Source organism: Thermobia domestica, chromosome 6, assembly GCF_964235325.1.
Source record: "Thermobia domestica chromosome 6, izTheDome1.hap1.1, whole genome shotgun sequence".
Lineage (NCBI taxonomy): Eukaryota > Metazoa > Arthropoda > Insecta > Zygentoma > Lepismatidae > Thermobia > Thermobia domestica.
The window spans coordinates 68,157,841-68,184,544 of NC_137459.1; the positions used below are offsets into that span (position 1 = coordinate 68,157,841).

Here is a 26,704-nt window from a genome sequence, read left to right on the forward strand (position 1 = left end):
AGTAGTTGAAAGAGGAGGAAGAAAAGAATTATTTGGAGTTTAGCGCCCCATTCAACGCCGAGGCTATGTGAGACGTGGATCTGCGTTTTAACGTGTAATCGAAACCACATGGGCTCACACTGAGAATCAAACACGGGTCTCCTGTGCCAAAGGCACGTACACTAACCATGTTTATATAATAAGAAGGTCGAGGAGGAAGAGGAGTAATCAGAAATAGACGATAAAGAATACTTTTGACGTGATAATTAGGTATTTTTAAAAGGATATTGAATATTCGTTCAAAACCGTATGTATTTCAATTGAACATTATTCTGTCCCGTATCAGCAATTTCTACCATAAGTTCTTCATATAAAATTGACTTCTTGCAATCAGTATTAATGTGCCTTCTAAATGAAATTTCATTTTTGTACTTTCATTACAGAAAAATAAATTACAACAGGCTGCGTCTGCTGCATTTACCTATTTAGTGGGAAATCCGAACCATAAGGTTATGCTGTCAAACTTAAAGTTTTATTCGACATTGCCAGAAGTAAGCATGGAGGAAATAGTGAACCATGAAGCTCCAGTAAGTATGGCTATTTCTGTCATTTAGGTACTGCTAAGTACGTTCGTTAATTTGTGCTAATGAGTGTTTATTTATTTATTTTTTTTTAATCTGTAGAATTTGTTATAGTAAGTAACTTAAGTTTTTGTTTTCTTCACTTATATTGGTTTAAACGCATATGTTGTTTAGGGTGTATCAAGAGTCCGGCACCATAAGCCAAGTCTATTATGAGTAAAGAAACGAAAACATGGAAAGAGAGAAAAGCTGTTCGACATAGGTAGTTTTCAGTTTAAAATGGTGGAATGACTCTTTCCAGTCGCACGGTCTTTTAAACTTCATAGTCATAAGGCACACTATGTTAAATGAAAAAAAGTAACATTTCTAGTTCATCAGGTTGTTTAATTGCACTCTCACCATACCAACAATACAGCATTGTTGGAAACGGATCCAAAATTATAGGTTTCTTCACATAACAATGTCCACGTTCCCCATAATCCCTAGTAGCAGTTGGCGCGTGCTTGGCTTTTGGCTTTCTACGCTTGCACTTTCAACGTGTGCTTTCATACAATCGGCTTTTTGTTGTATTTGCAAGCGATGCTTTAGACCCTTTGCTGAGCCTCATAGGATCACTGGCCGTTCATTGGCTATTGACATTACTTGTAAAATACATGCGTCAAGCTTGAATGGAACACTGAATTCAAGGTTGCCTTCATGTAACTTCGTTACTGGAATCCATCTTGCGGCATGGAGCCGGATGCAAGTTTGGCAGACTTGCAACACAAGCTTACAGCAAGCGGTTCGTAAGTTGTCTTTGCTACTAGGGGTATTTTTCCGTGTCCTTGCGTTCCGTTCCAACACAGTGCTAAACTGGAAATATTGCATTTTCATTTTACATAGAGTGCCGTACCAGTATGAAGACCAAACAACTGGTGGGATTGGAAAAAAATCCTCTCTTTCCATTTTCTTTTATCTACACTTATGACGGAGTTGGTCTATGGCCTCGAAATTTTTATGTTCCCGGTGTATGTGCTTAAATATGTTATGCTTGGTTTGTTTTTATCATGGCATATATAGAGTTTTTCAAATACATTCTTTAACATATGGAAATACAATGATATTCTGATTCTAGTTCCGTTGCTAAGACATGTCATTATTAAATTCATAGATTATCTTTAAAACGTAGCTGTTCATTGAGAGGATTATCATAAAATAATTTCGTATACTGTATAGAAGAAACATACGTGAAGGAACTGCGTTTAAAGTAACTCTAATCACCAACAGATAGCAGCATATTTTCTGTATCTTTCCAATGCATTCTGGTAGGAGGGGTGCTATTCAGTCAAAATCAAAGCAAATTGAACCAATGATTGGAAAATTGCCTGTGGATTTTTTAAAATCTTGTTTCTTTCATTGTTGACAGAGTTTCATTGTTGGGAGCATGTTCCTGAAGAGTAAAATTAAATGCTCCCAACAAATTAAAATTGGCTCGAATTGTCCTCTGAATATATATCCAAGTTGTCTTTGGACAAAGTCCGAATATCCTTCTCTCTTGAGTTTGACTGAATTATTGTGACCACGGTCGTTCCTTACAAAATACATTTGAAAGGTAGAAGAAATGTGCCGCCATCTACTGGTAATAGTCGAACCTTTACACTTATCTTAAGGGTGATATTTCCCCATTGGAGGTAATTTTATTTTTGGCTCTTTCCTCTCAACACACACACACACACACACAAGATAGTAAATGTACTCTTAAAAGTTTTTTTTTTTTATTTTGTTTTGGCATTCTAGTTTGTTGGAATTCAGTTTCATCCTTAATAAGTATTTTTTTTTTTTTTTTTGTCACAATGTCGAATAATGAACACCTGACATTTACTTGTGATGTCCCATTAAATGAAGCTCAAGATTCAAGACAATTCTTTCAATACGATTTGGTTCCACAAGGCCAATAATTGCTGGCGTCAACATAGTTCAACTGTGCTTACAATATATAACTTTTATGTTTTAACTAATAATTCTGGCTTTTCCATAGTTAGAAAATTACTCAGCTCTTTTTTTCTGCACTTGAGACATAAAAGTAGCCTTTCATCGCCGTGATGAGCTCTTGCTGCTTAGACAGTAATATCTAATGAAATATTTCTTTTTATTCAGCAGCTGTAAATATAATTTTGTCCTTTCCGTGAATGTTGAGCTCTAAAGTGGAATTCTTGATTGTAAACTATCGATGATATGAGAGACGGAGAAATGGACATCATCTAAGAAAAATCTTTTATGAAATGGAAACATTTTACAATACAACTAGGTGAACCTGCGATCTCTACACAGCGCATCATTCACATATGAGCATGAACTTCCTTGTCATTCCTCACATTTGTGCCTGTCCCTTTACAGACACAAGTGAAAGGCGTCTTGATAAAATTCGGCAAGGAATACCATAAAGGAGAGATTTTTTCGATTGTTTTGTTAATATCTCGTACCGTTTTTAGGGCGGCGGTGGCTCAGTGGTAGAGCGTTCACCTCTGGTGCTTGGGGTCCCGGGTTCAATCCCAGCTCCCGCCAAGTGAATTTTGTGGTGGACAAACACCGTGTGCGTGGGTTTTCTCGGGGTTCTCCCGTTTCTTCCCACTTTCTTCATTCCACCATCTTCATTCATTACTCATCATCACCGTCTCCTTTAGCCTAACCGGCATAACCGTGGGACGTAAAACTCAAAGATTTCATTTCATTTTCTCGCACCGTTTGCAAGATTGAGCCTACTTCCAATTAAAGTTTCTAATTCATATATGATCAGTGTTTTCTTTCTTCTTGGATCCAGTATGTAATAAGCAAATACATTACACACACACAATTAATTATAATGTCAGTAACATATGGTATTCATTGGGCAAAAACACTCCAAACAATAAAGATTCATCTTAGACTGGAGAAATGGTTATCCTTAGTTTTTCATTATCATTTGGCTATGAAACAAACACCTGATAGATATGCAATCCCGATGTACAACAATGCGGTGTTGGAATGTATAACTCGTAGGATATGATTTTTTTTTTAATTCAACACTTCCAGTGTATCCCTAAAAAGTGTAATAAAGAAATAACGGCCGCAATTTAAAAAAAATCGATTAGAACTGGACAATCTACACAGAATTTTGAATCGACCAGCGGAAACGGCACGTTTCTAGCATTTGTGGTTTTCAACAGGGACGTAGCTAAGGGGGGGGCACAAGGGGGCACCGGCCTCCCCAAATCTTGGCTTGGCCCCCCAAATATTTATTTAAAATTAGGTTATTTTTTTTTAAATCCGACAATAAATGAAAAAAAATATCCACAGTAAACTGAAATGATTCGTACTTCTAAGAAAAGGTTATTTTTTAAAAAAAAAATCCATTTATAGGCTATTTCTTAAACGTTAAGTGAATGGTAATAAGAGTATAAGATCAGTAACTTTGGGGCCTGGGCGTCATTTTCGTTAACATTTGGGGGTTCTTCTAGCCCTTAGAGTGATTCCAGCCTTATAGTCACCTTGAGATGCTAAGGGCTAAAAATCTGAACGAATGCACTTTCTATAACCAACTAAAACAAAACTGAAAGGTCGATTCGACTCAAAGGCTACGAGGACCCCTCTCCCCCATTGCTGAGTTTTGCAATATAGTATTTTATATTTTAATTGTTTTACTAGAAGGTATTGAGTGTAGATTTACTTTCGTATATTTATTATGTTTAACAACGATTCTGGCTAAACAGATGAGAAACTATTTAGGCCCCTATACAGTATGTATAGGCGCTGGCAACAGGCTGAGCGGGAAAGAGTCTATTTTCTTACTGAATGTGGAGTGCGCAGTGTTAAGTTTGCTATGTATGTGTTCTTGAAATTAAGTTAAATATGGAGAGGTTTATAAAATCAGGATTTTTTATTTCACATGGAAAAACTGAGAAACACTTGACGAGTACCTGCAGCGAACCTGATAAGGTGCATGTTGTTGCTGAGGAAAATATTCATTCTGACACTGTTGATAAGGAAGAAGCTAAGGAAGTTGCTAGTACCTCACAACAAAACATTCATGTGAATAACTTGTTTTCAGAGGTCCAAAGAAACTGGAGAGATTTTTTATCTACAAAACCACGCATCTAGAAAAGTAAAAACTGCCAGTCGTGAGTGCTTAAAACGTATAGTGGCGATTGTGATCCATTTAGTTCGACAGGGATTGGTTTTACGAGGCAAAGATGAAGATGACAACAGTTTAAATAAAGAGAATTTCTAGCAAATATTCGAGTTGTTACGACGTTTTGACCCTTTTGTTTTTAAAGAATATGCAGCGCCAGGGAATACCACTTATTTGTCCCCAGAAATTCAAAATGAAGATATCTTATGCTGCGGTGAGGAAATCATCAGTGTCATTGTAAGTGAACTGAATGCCGCTGGGAAGTTCAGTGTTATAGTTAATGAAACACGATATATTAGTGTTTCTGAACAACTTAGTGTTTGCGTGAGATATGTGAAAAATTCTAAAACGGTAGAGCACTTTTTGAAATTTGAGATAAATGCTGAATACATATCGAAAACAATTATCGAAACTTTGGCTTATGTATGTGTTAATGAGGACTCAAAATGCATTGGGCAAGCTTACGATGAGGCGAGCGTTATGAGAGGCCACATAGGTGGTGTGCAAAAGTTATTTCGGAAGTCTCATCCCCTCGCACTGTATATCCATTGCATTGTGCACCAGTTAAATTTAATAATATTTAATAATTGTAAAAGTGTGTTCGTTTGAAAAGCAACTACCTTTCTTTTATTTATTGCAGACTTTACATAATTATTTCTCTGTGTAAAAGCTTATAGACGATAAAGCAAGATCAGACAGCGTTAGGTTTGGATTAATCCAGTATACCTGGTCTTTCAGACATTCGTTGGTCTTCACATACTGGTATTTGTTCACTGAACGCTGTGAAAAAGAATTATGGAGCTATAATCTCTGCATTAGAGGGTAAGGATGCTAAGAAGACTACTGAAGCTGATTGTATTGCGAACAAACTAAAATCATTCGCAACTGTTTCATGCTTGATTGTTTTTAGCAAGATTATGGGAATTATTAGTGGCCTGAATAATTTTCTACAAGGAGAAGATATTATCCTAGCAGAAGCCCAGCTACCTATTTGTTCGGTTGTTGGAGCCATAAAAGAACTTAGAAGAGAAGAAAATTCATTGGGTCTCTATACTGAAGCATTGGAGTATGACACACAAAATGATGTAGAATGTTTTAATCAACCAAAGAGCAGAGAAAAGCGAGATAATAGTATTATGAAAGGTTTTCTGGTTTCCGTTAGTATTCCGAAGAGATACACTATCGGGTAGTATTTCACTATCCAAAAGTACATGTTTCAGAATCCTCAGGTACTCACGAAACAACTTACATAGAGGGAGTTTGGCAACTTACATATAACTTGAAGTACTCACCAACTACCTCTACAAAAATTGTTGTGGAAGTACCGGAGGATTGTGAAACTTGGATAGGGCACATATTAGTTTCTAAGTGAAGTCTTGACCCGACTGTGGTAGGTCTCATAGTTTCGGAGCTATGGACCTTTACAGTTTTTTTTTTTTTTTTTTTTTTTAATATTGTTTTCGGGTGCCTATAAAGGAAGCATTTGCGCACCCAGGTTGGTCTATACTTTTTGTCCTATCTTGGCGTCAGGAATTACCTCCCAAACGTTGTCGGTGTTGCTTTGAAACACACTATCTACCTATCTATATATATGTATCTATCTATCTATATCTATATATATGTATCTATATCTATCTATCTATCTATCTATCTATCTATCTATATATATATATATATATATATATATATATATATATATATATATATATATATATATATATATATATATATATATAAAATGTCATTTGCAAATATGCCTCCCCAAACTCAGAACTCTCCCTACGTCCCTGGTTTTCAAGATCTCATTGTCGAAAGGATTGGAGACAAACTTTTCTTTGGAGACAAATATATAAACCTAGCATTTTAATCAGTTACTATATACTGTACTAGGTACCTTCTCTCGTCTTGTCTCGTACTTAAGATACAATTTAGACTTACCAAAAGGTAGCTACATATATATGTAAATATATATATCGGGTGTATTAAAAGTTCGGGGTCATAGGCCACTCCGTTACGAGTAAAGATACGAGCAAATGGAAAGAGAGGAAAGTTGTTGGAAATAGATAGTTTTCAATCTGAAATTATGTATTTTTGCAACCCCACTATACATATAAGGGCCCTATGAGAGAGTAACATTTCCAATTCAGCAATCTGTTCGAACGAATTGTAAGGGACGCAAGAATGACACGAGGAACTTACGTAAAGCGACCCACAAAACCCCAAATCTGTTTTATAACAATGCAGTATTGTTGATGACGGCCCTAGTGAACATCCTGTTGAACTGACAACGTTTTTTGTTTTTTTTCACATAGGGCGCTTTACCAGTGTGAAGCCCGAACGCCTGGTGCAATTAGAAAAAAAAATACTATTTTAGATTGAAAACCACCAGGCGCGTACCCACAAATTTTTTGTTGGGAAGGGTGATCCAATACTAAAAGCTACTACGTCTATGTAGTATCGAACCGCTATTACTCTGTACCCGATAAGTAATTGTAAAATACTTTCACTTATATTTAAAAAAAAATGATAAGAACTCGATTGTATTTTTTTAGAAGATAAAGAGTACCGGTGAAGCATAAAATAAAATATTTATGCTACATCCGTCATTTCTCTGCTAAACAAGTATAGTTTTTTTTTGTTTTTGTTTTTTTTTTTTTAAACAAAGTCTATAAATGTATGTTGAGTTAGGAAGTATTTTGGGGAGTCCGAACCCATGGGTGCGTTCTGGAAACCAACTACAAGGGTAGCTTATGGCCCCGGACTTTTGATGCACTCGGTATAACTACTAAATTATTAATTCCTATTTCCTATACCTTGAGGTAAAGGGAATTATTACTTTTAATTACTGAGATCACCATTCACCCTAGTATAGTAAATAAAATTTGGGTTATTGAAACGAACAAAGCCGTTCGTTTAATTTTGATTGTTAAAAATCTTTTCATTTGAAAACGTATAATAAAAGAACGATTTTATCGGTGTGATAATTGTGATTCTATTACTCTAAACAGAGACTCCGAGAAAGTTGTTTATTTTTGTGTAAATAGAGAAACGAGAATAATGACACAATACTTAACAGAAGGTAAATGAACCCCAGTGTTGTAAGCTACGAGGTAGGTTTTTTAAGTATGTTTTCAAATTCGGCTGCTGCAGCGCTGCGATCGGCATCCCGTAAATGGGCGCTGTATATCTACGTGTGTTGGTAAGCCACAACCATTACGGAAACACTCGACTGTGTTTACGTTTGTTTGTGAATAGTTAAAATGCGTCCGTCGATTGAGAATCCTGCCGACCATAAAATTCGTGCTGTGATTCGTTTTCTTGGTGCTAAGGGGGTGAAACCGGCTGAAATTCATCGCCAGTTTAGTGAAGTGTATGGAAAAGATATAAGTGGTGGAATGGTACGGAAATGGGTTAGAGCTATTAAAGGTGGCCGCACAAATGTTCATGAGGAGGAACTAAGTGGGTGACCACCTTTCATCAATGAAGACTAGCTGCAGAAAGTTGAGTAAAAATGAAAGAGAACAGACGGTTTACGATTTCGTCGTTATCTGATAAGTTTCCTTAAGTTTCAAGAAGTGTTCTCTATGAAACTGTGACTCAGTGCTTAAATTATCGAAAGTTGTGCTCACGCTGGGAGCCGAAAATGTTGACTGAGGTGCACAAAACCAAACGTTTAGCCAGTGCGTTGATTTTCCTGAGCAGTACAATGACAAGGGTGATTATGTTTAAGCACAATTATCACAGGCGACGAAACATGGAATCGAAACAACAATCCATGGAATGGCAGCTTTCAACATCACCAAAGATAGAAGTGTAGGAAAACCATTTCACCCCAGAAATCATGTACAGGAAATGGAATGTACATGTGTACTATGTTTTGGGACAGCAAGGAGGTTGCTTTTTTTTTTGTTTTTTTTTTTTGTCTCGTGGTGACAATAAATTGTACGACGTACTGTGAGATCTTACAAAAACTGCACCGTTCAATCCAAAACAAAATGCATGGTATGCTGAGTAAGGGGATCGTTTTGCTTCATGACAATGCCCGTCCAAACCCCGCAACTCAAAATCTCATCGCATCATTTGGCTGGGAACAACTTGAACACTCTTCGTACAGTCCCGGTCTAACGCATAGTGACTACCGTTTGTTCCTGCATTTGAAGAACCATCTGGGTGGTCAGCACTACGACGACGATGATGAGGTCAAAGCGGTCGTTTTGCAGTGCTCAAATCAGGTGGTTCGGCTCGTGCAACTGACAATGAAAAATAATTAAAGTACTGGACATAACTTAAGATATCATAAATATATAGGAGCTCGCTGTTGAAAAAGCAACCATCTTCAATAATCTCCCTCCATTAGCTGACAGAATTGCATTGTTAGCTGTAGTGATTAATGTTAATAAGATCAGAGAAAGCAACTTACTTGTATATTTTGTATCTGTGAATGTTCAGGTATCTAAACCTGTGGGTATATATTTATTTATTTCTCTGTTTTTTTTTTTTTTTTTTTTTTTTTTCAGAACTATGTTTCTCTTTACGTACATGGATCTGATGCCTATAGCCGTGAAGATTACAAGGCTGTTATCAATTTTATTGAAGAATCTCTTGAAGATTATTTGAAGACTGAAGAAGAATGTAGAGTGTATTGCGAAAAACCTTTTGACCAAGGATGGCTTCCAGACTTCACTTCATCTGTTGCGAGTAAGAGGAAGTTCTTTGCATTGTATTGTATTTTATGTCTCCAAGTTCTGCCCTTTATGGTTAAAAAAAAAGAAAGGAAAAAAGACGATCAGAATTAAAAGATAATACTGTAATGAATTTCAAAAGTATAACGCTTAACACAAAGGCCATAATCGGCGTTCGAACCTGCAACAGACAGGTCCTCGGATCTACACATTAATCTCTTCTCGATCGGGATATCTCGACCGGGAGCAAACTTTTTGTGTTACTATAGTGACCGCAAAGACTCGTGAAGTTTGAACTCAAAAGATTTTGCAAATGAAAGATTGATGTAAATGAACATATACATCGAAAGATTTTGGTGTAATTCGTGGAGCTACATCCCGAACACACACTAGAGAAAACGTCAAATAACAGAAGTTCACCAACAATGTTGCCAACCTTTGTAAACATGGCGAAAGAGTGACAGAAAGTAACATCTCTGCAAATAATTGTAACTGCTAACAGTTATTCGTATTAAACGATAAAAATAACAACAAATAAAATATAAAACAATTGACAAAATAAAACTTAGCGGACATTCGACAACGCTATGCCATCAGGAGATTTTATTCTCCATGTAGCGCGAGAGACGACACTGGCAAAATTTCATTAATAGGGGTTAACAATCGAAACAGTCCCGCGTTCTATTTGGTGGTGAGATCGGTAGATCTAGGTAAAGTTTCACAACTTGCGATCACTATAGATTGTAATATCGAGACAACATGATCTTTTAAAACAATTCCGGTGCCGAAAATATTTAGATCAGTCAAATGAGTCGCTCAATTCAAAAACAACTCTTGTCCTTTTTATTTTTATTTTTTATTTTTATTTTTATTTTTATTTTTATTTTTATTTTTATTTTTATTTTTATTTTTATTTTATTTTATTTTATTTTATTTTATTTTTGAGTGTTTTTTTTCCTGGTTTTTGATTTGTTAATATCTAATTTCGGCTGATTTATTCCATTTGATACGTTGAGATACCACTTTACGTTTTACATAAGATATTTTGCTTATTTTCAGGTGTAAAAATTATAATAATAATAAAAACGTGCTGACAATTGTGTAAAATGGACAAGAGAACCTTTTTGGAAACGGGCAACAGAAACAATGATACAAGAAATCTTTGAGTTTTACGTCCCACGGTTATGCCGGTTAGGCTAAAGGAGACGGTGATGATGAGTAATGAATGAAATGGTGGAATGAAGAAAGTGGGAGGAAACGGGAGAACCCTGAGAAAACCCACACACACGGTGTTTGTCCACCACAAAGTTCACTTGGCGGGGGCTGGGATCGAACCCGGGACCCCTAGCACCAGAGGTGACAATGATACAAGAATGCAAGTAAATGTTTAATAGTTATCGAAAAAAATTGCGAAAGTAGTTGGATCTTTCGTTGAGAATATTCATCCAAGAACATTTATTGCTTAGTGAACTCAATATATAAAAATCTCCCAGTGCAAGATCAAATATCGAAAACAGGGCTCATAGATTTGTCAGCAATCTTGTTCTATAATGTACGACGGATGTTCTTCATGGCTTTGGTGTATGTGTCAATACTGACAGTCTCCATAGATTGCAAGAACTTGATCAGCAGTCAATTTCGGTGTACTTCAGTAAAGGTCGATCGGTTTTGTATATGGAAATTTATTGTAACAGTCTATAAAAGCAATTTGTGTTTAAGAATTAAAACACAACTTTCTATCCTTTGTCTATTTTTTTATCAAACGTCACACATTACTATATAATTCCACAAACGAGACCAAAACCATACAAATTGACTGAATGTCGTCAAAATTACAAATATTACCGGTACAATGATTTTTCCCTTTCTTTACCTTCTGCAGAACTACTACGGATCATTACAGTCAAATGTTTTTAAACTTTTCACAATGTTGCCAGATACAAAACTCCCCATCCTTCCACCTTTTGATTTATGACAAATAAATCAAAACAAAATCACACTAAGTACCGTACAGGTATCTTCACCTTTCGACCCTTTCTTGTTGTGACAACACGTTCACCCTTTTCTTCAACTTTACCTAAATTGAAGCTTTTAGACGGACATTCCTTTTCATCTTTCACTTGCACAACACCCTCTTCGGTTTGAACAAAACTCACTTCTAAGGGGTACAACCGCTGAACAGGTCTTATAATTTCTCCACTCTCAGTCTTAATCCTAGCTTCTCTTACAACGTCATCCTTCCCAGGGAACACCTTTGCAACTTTTCCTAAAGGGCAGTCTAGTCTTTTCTTATTGTCACTTCCAACGAGTACAACGTCTCCTTCTTTTATTTCTCGACAAGTTTTCTTTCCGGTTTGCTTCAGTACTAACTGGCTTAAATACTCACTACGAAATCTATCTCTCAATTGTGTTCTTATGTGCTGCAATCTTCGAAATATTTTTGACTTATCAACGGTCTCTGTATGATCTAGATCAGGTACTTCTATCTCCAAATTATCTTGTAAAAACATAGCTGGAGTAATGGGTGGGAGATCGTTTGAATCTTCTGAAAAATAGGTCAACGGACGTGCATTGATAACTGCTTCTATGTTACAAACACTGCACTCAATTCTTCATAACTTAAAGACGCTCTGCCCAACGTTTTACGAATAAGCTTCTTGATCATTTGTATAATTCGCTCCCACCAGGCAGCGGTAGGTGGAATGAATTTCCACTAAATTCTTTCTACTGATGAGTACAAAGAAATTTGTTCCCAGTCGATTAACTTAAAGAGAGTGTCTGCACCGACAAAATTCGTTCCATTATCAGAATAAATGACTTTCGGCCTTCCGAGCCTATCAATAAATCTCCTAAAAGCTGACAAAAAACTAGAGGTTGATAAAGACAGTACCAGTTCTAAATGCACTGCACGATAAACGGCACAAGTAAACAAGACAATCCAACATATCTTCCCATCTTGAAGGAAGAGAGGCCCAGCTAAATCCACTCCGGTTATTTCAAAAACTAATGCATCTTTAACTCTGTCTTCTGGTAAGGAAGCTGGTATAACATTAATTTTTTTTTTTTTTTTTTTTTTGCATTGTACCTTTTACATTTAACACATCGTCGAACAACAGAACTTTTAGTTTTTCTCCCACGAAGAATCCAAAACCTTTCACGCAACTTTGTCAAAATACTTGAACTCCAGTATGAGAGGATTTCAAATGTTCCTTCAATATCAACATCTTCACAACTTCATGCTCAGATGGTAATACAATAGGACTCCGAAAATCATCTTCATAGAGTCTACGTGCAATTTTAGTCTTTAACCTAATCAAAACTTCACCATCAACAAAAGTACACAATTGTTTCAAACGATCTGGTTCACTAACAAAACATTCTTTCTGAATAGTTCGCATTATAACCTTCTCAGCTTATTCTATTTCAAATACCAATATCTCACCCGTTAACCTTTCACTTTCCTTTGAACGACAATTATTGATAAAACGAAAGATCCATACAACCATACGTATTAACTTCTCATAATTTGAAAAATATTGCATAAAAAACAAGACTTAATGAACCAACTGTTTTCCGTTTTTCATTATTTACTTCAAGCTCATTTGAATTTATATCAGTTTTCGGCCAGAATTCTTTCGTCTGCCGTAACCAGTTAGGTCCTTCCCACGATTTACTCTTCAGTAACGCTGCAGCATTGCAGCCTTTTGAGGGTAGGTCAGCTGCGTTCAAATTTCCTGGTACATGTCTCAAACACTTTACATCGGAGAGAGCTCGAATTTCGTTTACTCTATTCATTACAAACACTCCCCAAGGTTCATCATTTTTTATCCAGTAAAGTGCCACCAAAGAAACTGTCCAATAGAATACAGGAATGTCTAAATTTAAACTCTCAATTAAAGACACCGCAAATCTAACTCCGATACAACAGGCCATTAATTCTAAACGCGGAATAGTCGTCTTTTTCAATGGCGCAACACGTGCTTTGCTGAATAACAACTGCACATTAACTTCTCCATTGCATTCACTTCTCAAAAAACACGACAGATGCATATGCATTTTTACTAGAATCACAAAAAACATGTAACGTCCAAGAACTTCTCGTAACATCTTGTGCAAACTGTCTAGGAATCTTTATTTCGGCCGACATCGCCAATTCTTTATACCACCTGTCGAATTTCCTGGAAATTTCTGGTGTGTCCCACAGTTGTTATCTTCCCAGCTTTCTTGAAGTAGCAATTTTGGTATCAACGTCACTGGTGGCAGAAATCCTAGAGGGTCAAATAACCTACAGTAGATAAAATAACTCGTTTTGACACTGGTTCTTCTACTCTGCCTAAATTCTTCGTATCACACATTAAAGTGTCTGTACATGTGTCCCATAACATACCTAGAACTGGAGTGTAAAAATCATTACTACCTATAGAAGAATCACCATATACCCATCCTCGTAAATCGAATTTACCTTCACTGAGCAGTGTCTGATTTTTCGATCAAAGCAAACATTTCGTCTTCATTGTCAGCTGACGTGACACTATTATCGACATAAAGAGATTGTTTCAATTTACTAGCTATTTCTTCATATTCACGAGGAGCATTTTCTAAATGGTAATTAAGTACGGCTCCCAGTAGAAAGGGGCTACAATTCACATCAAAGAAAACTCGCGTGTGTCTAAAAGTTTTAAACTTCCTTTCGTCAAAATTCTCCCATCAAAGAAATCTTAAATAATCACGACCGTTTTTATTTACCGAAATTTGCAGGAAAGCTTTTCTAATGTCCGATATAATCCCAATCTTTTTCTCTCTAAACCTATGCATAAGTGCCGGAATTTCTTCAATTAAATTTGGACCCTTCTCTAAACAGTCATTCAATAAATATGCGCCCTTTGTTTTCGAAGACGCATCAAAAACTGGTCTGATTGGGGTAGTGGAACTATCTTTTATTACTGCCCTATGTGGTAAATAGTAACTTCGATTATCCAACTCCTTCTCCGGTACTACTTCTACGATTCCGTTTTCCAACAAGTTTCGAAAGACGTTATCATAGTCTTCGTACCTTCCTTCATGCCACAGCTTCTCGGTCATCCTCACACATCTCTTTTCAGCTATTTCATTCTTGTCATGTAGTTCCACAGGTTCTTCCTTCCACGGCAATTTGTCTTCGTAACAATATCTGAATTCACAAACAAAGTTTCTTCAAAATGTCTTAAAATTACTTCATGGTTTTCATTCTGAGTATGAACTTCTATTGGGTCAGTGATGCCTAACTTATCTAATTTCCACAAATCCGCAATACGGTCACTGATAGTCAACAAAGAGATCACAACATTGGCAGACACACCATAACATCTTTTCGACGGTAGCTTACCCATTATCGTCCACCCAAACACTGTTCTAACTGCAAAGAGTCCTGACTCTAACTTGAACATATCTACTGTTAAAAATTCATTAGCCATATCCACATCGATTAACAGTTCGATTTTTCCCGTACTATCTAAATCAGACAGCCAAATTTTTCTCTTCTTCATTTCTTTTAACCAAGGTTCACGTTTAAGAGAAGGTATCTCACCGCAAATCACTAGTTTCTCTAAAACTTCCATCCTACACGAATGATTATCATTAACATCAGCTGCAATTATACTATATTTGTTAAGGGACTCCTTTTGTGTTTTGACACCACCAAACAAACTAAGTTCTAAAGTTTCAGTACATATTGGTTGACAACCCAGTACTTCCACTACTCGCTTAGAGACATATGATCTCTGTGAACCACTGTCATAAAGTGCACGCACTACACATTCTTTCCCGTTTGTTTTCAATTTTAACTTAAGTGTTTGTAGGAGAAACTCATCCCTGCCATTTTGATTCGTTAGCGTTATGTTATGTTGTTCTGAATTTTGTTTTGTTTTGTTTTCTAATTTTTCCGAAATTAAAACCGAAAAATGATTTCCCTTACACAAAAAATAAACAACATTAAACGTACAGTTCTTGGCAGTGTGTTTTTGAGGTTTCAAAACACCGAAAACAACACTTTCGCTGCATTAACAGTTTTTTTTTTTTTTTTCTCTTCCAGGTTCATATTTTGGTCTTTTCACACTTTTGTAGTAAATGATACGCCTCACAGAAAACACAGTTTGTCCTCTTTTATCTGATTTTGTCCAGAAAACAGATTATTAACAGTAACACCCTTTTTTCTTCTTTATTCTTTTTAAAATTCATCACGGAAGTTTCTTTCACTTTAAATCCTGCTTGAGCTAACGCAATCAGTCCTCCTCCCTCCACTTCATTTCTCAGAAACTGTAACAACTGTTTGAGTTTCTCACTATACGTATTTGCATTACTATCACTTACACTGGCAGTCACTGTATGCCTTAACCAAACCCTCAGAATTGCATCAGGCAAACAAAATTCTACCAAGGGGAATAACATAGCTGAATATTTTTCACTTGTCATACCTATTGATTCCAGCGCTCGTAAACATGACTCAAGTTTATCATATAAGGAATACAATTTTAACTTATTTTTGTCATTCGAAACATTCTGTATAACAAGTCCTAACAGTTCACGTATGTAGTACTCTATCAACAATTCTTCCCTACCAAAACGATTGCATAAACTTTCTATAGCTTTATCGTAATTATCGGCTGTGGGTGGATAACCGTTCACTACGTCCCATGCTCTGTTACCGGTACTAATTGCTTGTAGCAGGTGTTGGAACTTGTCCTCTTTCTCGATTTCATCATCGTTGTGAATTCGTTTAAACTGACTCCAGAAACTTATCCACTCATTTATTTCCCCACTGAAAGTTTTCAACTCAATTTTCGGTCATTTAAGTTTCCTTTTACCTGTATGACCACCTGAACTGATAGAAGCAGCTACTATTTTCAAAATATTCTCATGTTTTACACGCGCTTCGTCGAACATTTCCCGGCAACTTTCCACGTTGTTGTACTCTTCCATGTAACGTACTTCACTTTTTTTGATTGTATCACTAAGCAACAATTCAAGTATATTTTCATCATAGGTTGACAATTCGGTTATAAGTCTCTCCAACTTCGTAAAATATAGCTTGACATTTTCCACATTTACACTGTCCTTTTCACATTCAGCCACAAGCTATTATCAGCCTTTGAGAACGATATCTTCACAGATTTCCTAGCCTTTACTAATTTATCCATGATTCTTCCTTTTTTCGCGCCTCACGCTGGTGTGCCAGAATGTAACAGTCTATAAAAGCAATGTGTGTTTAAGAATCGAAACACAACTTTGTATCCTTTGTCTGTTTTTTTATCAAATGTCACACATTACTATATAATTCCACAAACGAGACCAAAACCATACAAATTGACTGAATGTCTTCAAAATTACAAATATTACCAGTACAATGACTTCCCCCTTTCTCTTCCTTCTGTAGAACTACTACGGATCATTACAGTCAAATGTTTTTAAACTTTTCACAATGTTGCCAGATACAATACTCCACACTTATAAATAGATGTTACCGTGAAGTATGATGTCTTAGATATATGAATTTATTTTCTCACAGAGCTCAGGTAAAATCGTGTTGAATAAAGTCATCAGACATTTTATGATACAGTAGACGTTTTCTTTGGTTAATAGAATAAGGGATGGTTACAATATCATAATAACTATGCTGCAAATGAAATAAAATCGTGGTCATAAAATCAGTTGAAACTTTAAGTGTAGTGTTACAGATTTCTTGAATGACACTGTGACGGTAGTATATAATTCAAAAATACTTGTATAATTGTATAATACTTCAGTTCTCCAAGACCAAAATAACTTCACAAATTACTTGACAAATCACTTTACACTTATTAAACAAAATAATTTATTTTTGTATTCATTTCAGATCATTACACTTATTGTCTAAAATGCAAAAGGAAATGCCCTGAGAAATTAAGCTCACTTAATGGTGAGAAACATGATGATTTACTTCCTAGCCATTATCACTTTCTACAATACGCTTATTTTAAAGGTGAGTTGCTTGTACTTTCTTCAGAGATTCGCTCACCCCGTATTCACAAAAGAGATATAAAAGATTATATTTTGTGGTTGGTTTGTTTAAAGTGTAATATATCTTTTCAGGATTGTTGTTTGTAGTGTGTAGAGGAACAGCTTGAAGTAGATCCAAATGATTGATTTATTCGGGAGTAGAGTTTAACTTTATTTTTACTTTCGTGTCTTTCAGTTTCTGTAAGTTTCGGTACAATTAATACGTAAGCACTTCTAGAATTTCATCTGTTTTCAGCATCTGACCATGAATATTTACATTATTATTCTGCCTTTCAGTTGGCGATATCAAAAGTGCTTGTGAAGCTGTAGAAAGTTACTTACTGTTTTATCCATATGATGATGTGATGCTAAGTAATAAAGAATATTACTTGAAGCTTCCAAAAACGGACAAAGATTTCTTCAAACCTCGAGAAGTAAGTAAGCATTTACTTGAAATAAATTGTTGATTTTGTTGATTTAACATCCCGTTAAGAATACTTCATAATTAATTCTATGTTACGTATCTTTACTATAACTTGTTGAGGAAATAACAGTTTTTAACAGGGGTATTCTTAACGAGATGTTTGAATATAGAATTTCGTCATAGGATTGCATATTATATATTAAAGCTTCCTCACAAAGAATTCTTCAATAAATATTCGATATTTAAGAACTTTTCTCACTCCAGACATCACTTGTATAGTTGTGATAGTTACGAAATGCGCAGCCATATTCAAAAAAATCTTTGCCATTCACCTTGCTTTAGAAGGCAATATCCTAGCAACGGAGCGTAAGAAATTCTAATACTATGGCTCTAAATAAAAATTTCAACTGACTAAAGAAATGCACATTTGTTTGATATTCCAACTTAAAAAATATTAGGCCTTCTGGAAAAAAAAATAGTGTTCAGAGTTTTTTTCGAACAAAATTGTACATGGCACAGCTACACCCGAAATAATTACAAACCTTATTTAGCTTTTGTGAGAACTGGACTTATAACGTTGTACAAAACTGCAAAAAGTAGTTTTTCCACTCGTAACATTCAAAAGTTTTTTTTCCCTTAACAATGCCGTACTGTTCATAAAATACTGCGTTTGAGCGAGTAAATAGATTTTCTTAAAATTTGTTTCATGTTGCTGTTGCAGTTATTTCTTGAAACGTCACTTCAAAGCATTTAGTATTAAACGAAATATGTTACGACTGAAATGAGTGGATACTATTAACTAGGAACAAGATATGGCAGACTAAAATCGCTTCTATTTCTTTCTGTTAGGAGGCTGTAAAATATGTGAAGCGAGATCAGTTTGAAATCCAGTTTTTGGAATTCATTGAGAAAGAGTTTTCGTTCGAAGATGAATCAGAAAATGCAGAGAAAGAGGAAGAAGTAGAAGAGGTGAGTAACATTATTAATTTATAAGCAATTTCACTGTCGAAAGCTATGTTTCATAACCACGTAAAGCTGCAGTGATATCTGAAACAAGCATTAATGACAGTGACAGGTCACGTGGGAGTCTTCTTTTTTTTCCTTCAATATGTATACTGACATATCTTTTGTCTGTAAAAAGCTTCTATTAAAAATAAACTGACTAATACTGTGTACATATTTAAATGTTAAAGAGAAAAAAATGACTGCCAAGTCCTAAAAGAGTTGCAGTTGAATCTCAATATATACATTTTTTTTTTATTATTATTTTGATTTTTTTTAATAAAAGTAACAACCATTACTTATGACCCATACTGTTAGGAGCTGAGAATTATTCATAATTAAATATCAGTAATGAGCTCCATCTATTTTTATTGTTGTTGTGTGTAGTTCATTCGTAATACAAAATTACTTTTTTAAATCAACGAAACCAGCAAATTATTCTTTTTATTATAGAAACTAAAGTTCCAGGCTTGTAGGTCGCTGTATGTGATTAGAATATAGGCACATATACTTGTCATTTTTGGCATACTATATTTTATTTTGCAGGATAACGTAAGAGAAGCAATTTCTCAATTGTCTCGTTAAATCCAAACGTTTGTAGCATATATTAAGAATCATATATATAGTGTATTATTTATTCTATTACTAGTAACCCATCTGGACATTTTAAAGCCAATACACAATTTGTAATAGCTAGGACAGTAAAGTAACCTCACATATATCCAGGATTCAGCCGCGTAACAACATTTCAAGTATAGGAGGGGGCAAGTCTTTTTGTTGCGCCCCTCTCTCAACAGCGCCCCTCCGCCCCCATCACAGCGTGTAATTTGCACTAATCTTTACAGTATTACTGTTATGTATTTTTTTCGTGTGTGTGGGAAAATAATTGTAATTTACGAAAAAGCTATACATTTGAAAAATTAAAATATTAGACTTACTTGAAGTAAAGACAGTTTCTTCACCCACCCAATATAGGATATTCATTCAACACAAGAATCGTACATTAGTAAAACTGGTAGGCCTCATTTGATTTGCGTCGGGATACGTATGAAGTACAGTTTACTATTAATTAATCACTAAATAGTACATGATTGTTCCGTATATTTGGTCTAGGAATTAATTCGTGCGGTTGGTACGCACACATTGAAGCTGTAGTACAAACACAAAATACATAAATACCTTAAGAAAAATATTGTCCATCGCTAGCCACCACTTTCGCCCATCTGTCAGGCAATGTACGGATTCCGTGGCGAAAGAAGTCCTCATCCTTGGAAGCGATCCAGTCAGAGACCCATGTTTCGATATCTTCTGAAGAAGTAAACCGCTGTCCAATCAAATCGTTGTTCATGCAATCGAACAAGTAGTAGTCCGAAGGAGCAACGTCTGGTGAATACGGCGGGTGGGGTAAAACTTCCCATCCGACATTTTCTAAATAGGTTTTGATCGGTTTTGCGACATGTGGGCGAGCGTTATCATGTTGAACAATAAGTTTATCATGTCTGTTCTCCCATTCTGGTCGTGTTCTGGCCAGAGCTTGCTTCAAACGCATTAATTGTCGTCGATAACGTTCTCCATTCATAGTTTCACCCGGTTGCAGCAGCTCATAGTACACCACACCTTTCATATCCCACCATATGCACAGCATAACCTTTGCACAGTGAATATCTCGTTTTGGTTGTGATGGACCTGGTTCACCTGGTTTCACCCAGGCCTTTTTTCGTTTAGGGTTCTCGTAATGGATCCACTTCTCATCACCTGTAATAATTCGATGCAGAAACCCCTTTCTGCTCTGTCGTTGAAGCAGCAATTCGCAAATGGTTTTTCGTCTCTCAACGTCTCTGTCTTTCAATTCATGTGGAACCCAATGTGACATCTTTTGAATCATTCCCATGGCTTTCAAGCGTTTGGAGACTGTTGTTTGATCAACGCCTAATGCTGCTGCAAGTTGTTCCTGCGTTTGACACGAATCCTGCTCGAGCAATGCTGTCAATTCTTCGTCTTGAAATTTTTTTGGCTGTCCAGCTCGCTCTTGGTCTGCCAAGCCGAAATCACCACTTCTAAACCGTGCAAACCACTTCTGACACGTTCGCTCAGCTAGAGCATTGTCACCATACACTTCCACCAAAATACGATGACTTTCAGTCGCACTTTTCTGCATGTTAAAGTAATGCAGCAGGACACCCCGCAAAAACACTTTATCAGGCACAAATTGCGCCATGTTCACTGAACTACAAACTGGTGTTGTTGTCGCTTTAATCCACTGCCCTATACTACGAACGATACGCGATGACAGGGGTTTGCAACACATGTGTGGATACACGGAACTGTGGGACGCTCCGTTCGTTGCGCCATCTCTTGTCCACCCGCACGAATTAATTCCTAGACCAAATATGTTCGGCACTAAAGCCACATTCTCACTCTCCAGAACTCATAGGCTGAAGACATATCACAACCACATTTTTTTTTTTTTCTAAATTGATCAACAGACTCTCACAATACACCTAATGCACATTTTTTTTTTATTTTACTTTCACACCACATTAATCTTCAAATGTTTCAGAACATAGATTGAACTGCACTTTCTATTGATATACCGGACTAGAGATGCAAAATAGCCGGGTTTTTGAGACGTGCTTTATTTTCATTAAAAAAAAAAAAAAAAAAAAAAAAAAGCTTTTGGAAAGAAAACGGAAATTTTCGCTCTTTTGCCACAACTAGCATCTCATAAGTCCAACGTTGGTTGTCTAACCACGATATCAAGTTCTTCAAATTTATACAGCTTGAAATGTGTTGTTTGGGTTGTTTAAAGTCAAACTGGCAGACAAGAAAAAAGTATCACCGTCGTTCCAGAAACACTATTGTTTCAGATACTCTTCAATACCTAATATTAGAGCGGAAAAGGCTTCATAATTTTGTTCATATTTTAGAAGAAAATGTTTCACTAATAGCAGCAGCATAATATGATTTAGTTTAAGGAACTGCGGCAACAAAGCTTAGTGCGGTGGCTCTTATCTTTTATTTTTCTTCAGAATACAGTATTTTTTTTTTAAAGTTAGACTATGACAAAAGAAAGCTGGAACACACTGTTGTTTCTTCACTAAATATGAGATATTAAAAGAAAAAAAATCCCAAGCCAAAAAAGCATGGAAAATATGTTTTGTTTTTTTTTTAAGTTTTTTTTCGATACCTTAAACCACTATTTAAAACAGTTATTATTCCCACCACTAACTTTTCAGTAAAACTTTTTTTTTGTCAAACATTATTCGAAGAACTGTACAAACAATTCGTTCGAACTAGAAAACCCTATACATTAACCCTTTTGAGATTTCCACTTTTTTAAGGTGAATTTTAAACTTTCAGTCAAGCAGCTATTACGTCGAGACTATTTATCGTAGAATCATGGTTCATACCCCGTGTTATTCGGAATGAAACAGTGTTTTCCTAATTTGTAAATTTCCCTAATATGTATCTAAGGCAACAAAATTCCTGCCCAAATTGGGAAAAAAAGATATTTTTTTTAAAGTCCCCATTTTCTGCGAATTTCTTCCCTCCGGTACACAATATGGACATGCGAATGTTACCAAAGAAACCTTTGCTTCACTCCAAACTAAACGAGGTATGAACCATGATACTGGGGTAAATAGTCTTGGTGCTAAAATTCATTTATACTATTTTTTTTCCTAATATCTACTATTGTTATTCAACAAGCTCTAGTGTTAAGACTCTATCGTAGGATCATGGTTCGTAACTCTTTGTATTTGTAATGAAGAAATGTTTCCAACTTTGCCAGTAAAATTTCCCCGTTATGTACCGGAAGTGAAAAAATCCCGCTCAAATTGGAAAAGATATTTTTGTCAGGAAAAAATCTTTTTGAGAATTTCGTCCCCCAGATACATCCTAGCGCCATGGCAGTGGTACAGTTCGAAACGTTATCTCATTACAAACAAAATGAGGTACGATCCATGGTCCTACAATGAACACTCTTGACCTAGAGCGTATTGAATAACAATACATTAGTAACTATTACCCAAAAATGGGGATGGAAATTTAGTAAATCAGCTCTAGCACCAAGACTATTTATTCTAGGATTATGGTTTGTACCTTTTTGTTTGTAATGAACCAGCGTTTTAAATCATATCACTTGCATGTCCCTATCATGTACCTGAGGGGAGAAATTCCCGCCCAAAATGTATAAAGAGAAGCGGGAAATTCAAATTTTCAAAAATCAACTTTTTCGGAAATTTATCTCCTCAGGTACATGACAGCGCAATGGTAGTGGTACCGTTGGAAACGTTGCATTATTACGAACAAAATGAGGTACAGACTATGATCCTACGACAAATAAGGATGAGCGAGAATAGTAAAGTAGCGATTATGAGTAGCTACTTTACTAAACACGTTGACTTAAAGGGCCTTATGCAGAGTCGTTTTGACGTGTGATTAGAGACCTGCTAAAGAGTTCGACTAACATATGTTCTCTGCAGTAGTCAGGCTTTTAGTATGACACTAATCATATGTCAAAACGACTCTGCATAAGGCGGAAAGTGTCTAATAGGAGAAAAATTCAGATCTTTTTTTTTTTTTTTTTTTGAAAAAATTTCTATTTACCTACGATCATGGTTTGTATCTTGTTTTGTTTGGAATAGTGGTAGGTTTTAAACGGTACCACTCCCATATCCCTAAGAGGAGGAATTCCAGAAAAAAAAAAGATCTGAAAAAATCCTTTTTTTTCACTTTGGGCGGGATATTCCCGCTTCTGGTACATAATAGGGAAATTTGAGTGGTACAGTTGCAAACATTTATTACGAACACAACTAGGATTGGATCATGATCCTAGGATTAATAGCGATGTGTTAGGATTTTTTTCTTTTAAAAAAAGAGGTCTAAAATTTATCCTTTTCTTTCTTCCTTCGTCCATGTTTGTGACGTCACTGCCCCAGGCATCGCAAGCGTGACTGTAAAATGTCCATGAAACACATTCTTTGATGCTTCCCTGCTTGAATGAATGCAAAAAAACACGGTGTGAAAAGCTTTACAAGAGATTTATAAAGCAAATTCCGAAGGTCGACGCCATGGTTCAGATCTGTACCAAAAGTCCCCAAAGGGTTAATATATTTGCCCTTCTTTTTCTTATGTGTGATCGATTATTCTTGATTGTTGAACTTCTCATATTTATTTTTCTTCAGAATGCAGTAATTAAGTCTCTTTTTCTTCTTATAATGGGAAACAAAGGTGGAAAGTACTTTCTTCCTTAAAGTTGAAATATTAAAAAAAAAAAGTTCAAAATTTGACAGGCATAAAAGCAGTGGAAGAAACTTTCTTAAAAGCCGTTTTTTCAGCCCTTGCGTACGTAACATCCAACTTTTAATATATTTAGCAAGAACGGAATAATATAGTTTCAATTTGAATAAATGTTCAATGTAAAAAATAACGAGCCAATGTGATCCTATAGCTCATTTCGACACAAAAACTGCACACTTCAAAGAGCAGAATTCACACTTTTCCGAAGACAGTTGCACGGTAGGCAAGGGAGCCCATCAGGGGGGTAAAATGGGGTGCTTGACCCCCTAGAGGAAATTGTACTTCAGAATATCGAAAATCCAATAGAATTTTTATATTAGTTACAGCAAAGTATGAAACTATTTTTGAAACGTCGCTTATACTTACCCTCCCCCTCAAGGAAACCACAACATGAGCGCCCGGGTAGGAGCTATTTGTGAATTCTCTACACAGTTCCTTCACGTCCAGTGAGTCAAGCCTGTCTGTTTAGGCATTAAGAACTGCAAAATGGTTCAGTCTTTCCTGGGTCATTGTGGACCTCAGATAAGTTTTGAGACGCCGCAACACTGATAAAACTTCTCTCGGCAGTTGCAGATGTTGCCGGGATGATAAGCAGGAGACGAAGAACTTTCAACACTTCAAGAAACAACTCTCTTGATTCTTTACAGAGTTTTTTGAAGTTGTCAAGCAGGCCTCTCTCAGATTTTTTGAAGTGGGAATAGTGGTGAGTAACTGTTGCATCTGTAGTTGTAGTCGGTCCGGATTGACGTGGTATTCTTTTAAAATGTCACTAATGTCTTGAGAAAAGTTACCTTCCAAAATTACATCCTCTATTGCACGATATTTCTTCAGTTCAGGCTGATGGAATCGACTACATTTTGCAAATGATATTGTCCAAACATTCATAATATGTTGCGCGTAATTTCTCTTCTGCGGCGTTGAATTGGTAATTTTTCGCGGATGTCTGCGAGTGTTCTAGTTTTTTCGGGGTCTGTTTCCTGCGCGGTAGCTGAGAAGAGCCTTGTTTGTTCTATCGAAGGCCCCCTATACAATTAAGGGCAACAAAAGGAATAATTAATATATTTACAGTGCCATTTGGTGCAATATTATAAACTTGTTTGTTCTATCGAAGGCGCCCCTATACAATTAAGGGCAACAAAAGGAATAATTAATATATCTACAGCGCCCTTGGTGCAATATTACATCCTTTTTTGTTCTATCGAAGGCGCCCCTATATAATCAAGGGCGACTAAAGGAATAATTAATACATCTACAGCGCCCTTGGTGCAATATTACATCATTTTTTGTTCTATCGAAGGCGCCCCTATACAATCAGGGGCGACAAAACGAATAATAAATATATCTGCAGCGCCCTTGGTGCAATATTACATCCTTTTTTGTTCTATCGAAGGCGCCCCTATACAATCAGGGGCGACAAAACGAATAATAAATATATCTGCAGCGCCCTTGGTGCAATATTATATCCCATTTTGTTCTATCGAAGGCGCCCTTACAATCAAGGGCGACAAAAGGAATAATTAATATATCTACAGCGCCCTTGGTGCAATATTACATCCTTTTTTTTCTATCGAAGGCGCCCCTATATAATCAAGGGCGACTAAAGGAATAATTAATACATCTACAGCGCCCTTGGTGCAATATTACATCATTTTTTGTTCTATCGAAGGCGCCCCTATACAATCAGGGGCGACAAAACGAATAATAAATATATCTGCAGCGCCCTTGGTGCAATATTACATCCTTTTTTGTTCTATCGAAGGCGCCCCTATATAATCAAAGGCGACTAAAGGAATAATTAATACATCTACAGCGCCCTTGGTGCAATATTACATCATTTTTTGTTCTATCGAAGGCGCCCCTATATAATCAAGGGCGACTAAAGGAATAATTAATACATCTACAGCGCCCTTGGTGCAATATTACATCATTTTTTGTTCTATCGAAGGCGCCCCTATACAATCAGGGGCGACAAAACGAATAATAAATATATCTGCAGCGCCCTTGGTGCAATATTACATCCTTTTTTGTTCTATCGAAGGCGCCCCTATACAATCAGGGGCGACAAAACGAATAATAAATATATCTGCAGCGCCCTTGGTGCAATATTATATCCCATTTTGTTCTATCGAAGGCGCCCTTACAATCAAGGGCGACAAAAGGAATAATTAATATATCTACAGCGCCCTTGGTGCAATATTACATCCTTTTTTGTTCTATCGAAGGCGCCCCTATATAATCAAGGGCGACTAAAGGAATAATTAATACATCTACAGCGCCCTTGGTGCAATATTACATCATTTTTTGTTCTATCGAAGGCGCCCCTATACAATCAGGGGCGACAAAACGAATAATAAATATATCTGCAGCGCCCTTGGTGCAATATTATATCCCATTTTGTTCTATCGAAGGCGCCCTTACAATCAAGGGCGACAAAAGGAATAATTAATATATCTACAGCGCCCTTGGTGCAATATTACATCTTTGTTTGTTCTATCGAAGGCGCCCCTATACGATCAAGAACGACAAAAGAAATAATCAATGTATCTACAGCGCCCTTGGTGCAATATTACATCCT

At 36.3% G+C, this 26,704-nt stretch overlaps 1 protein-coding gene across 1 annotated transcript in view; it reads left to right on the forward strand.

Annotated features, from left to right (window-relative positions):
* The window catches only part of LOC145688043 (prolyl 3-hydroxylase 2-like), a 162,230-nt gene that overhangs the window by 49,354 nt on the left and 86,172 nt on the right, over positions 1–26,704 (forward strand). The window contains exons 2-6 of the mRNA XM_081761741.1: positions 423–566; positions 9,225–9,405; positions 17,260–17,385; positions 17,700–17,836; positions 18,676–18,795. Coding sequence (XP_081617867.1) covers positions 423–566; positions 9,225–9,405; positions 17,260–17,385; positions 17,700–17,836; positions 18,676–18,795 — 708 coding nt within the window. The remainder of the gene's footprint in view (positions 1–422; positions 567–9,224; positions 9,406–17,259; positions 17,386–17,699; positions 17,837–18,675; positions 18,796–26,704) is intronic.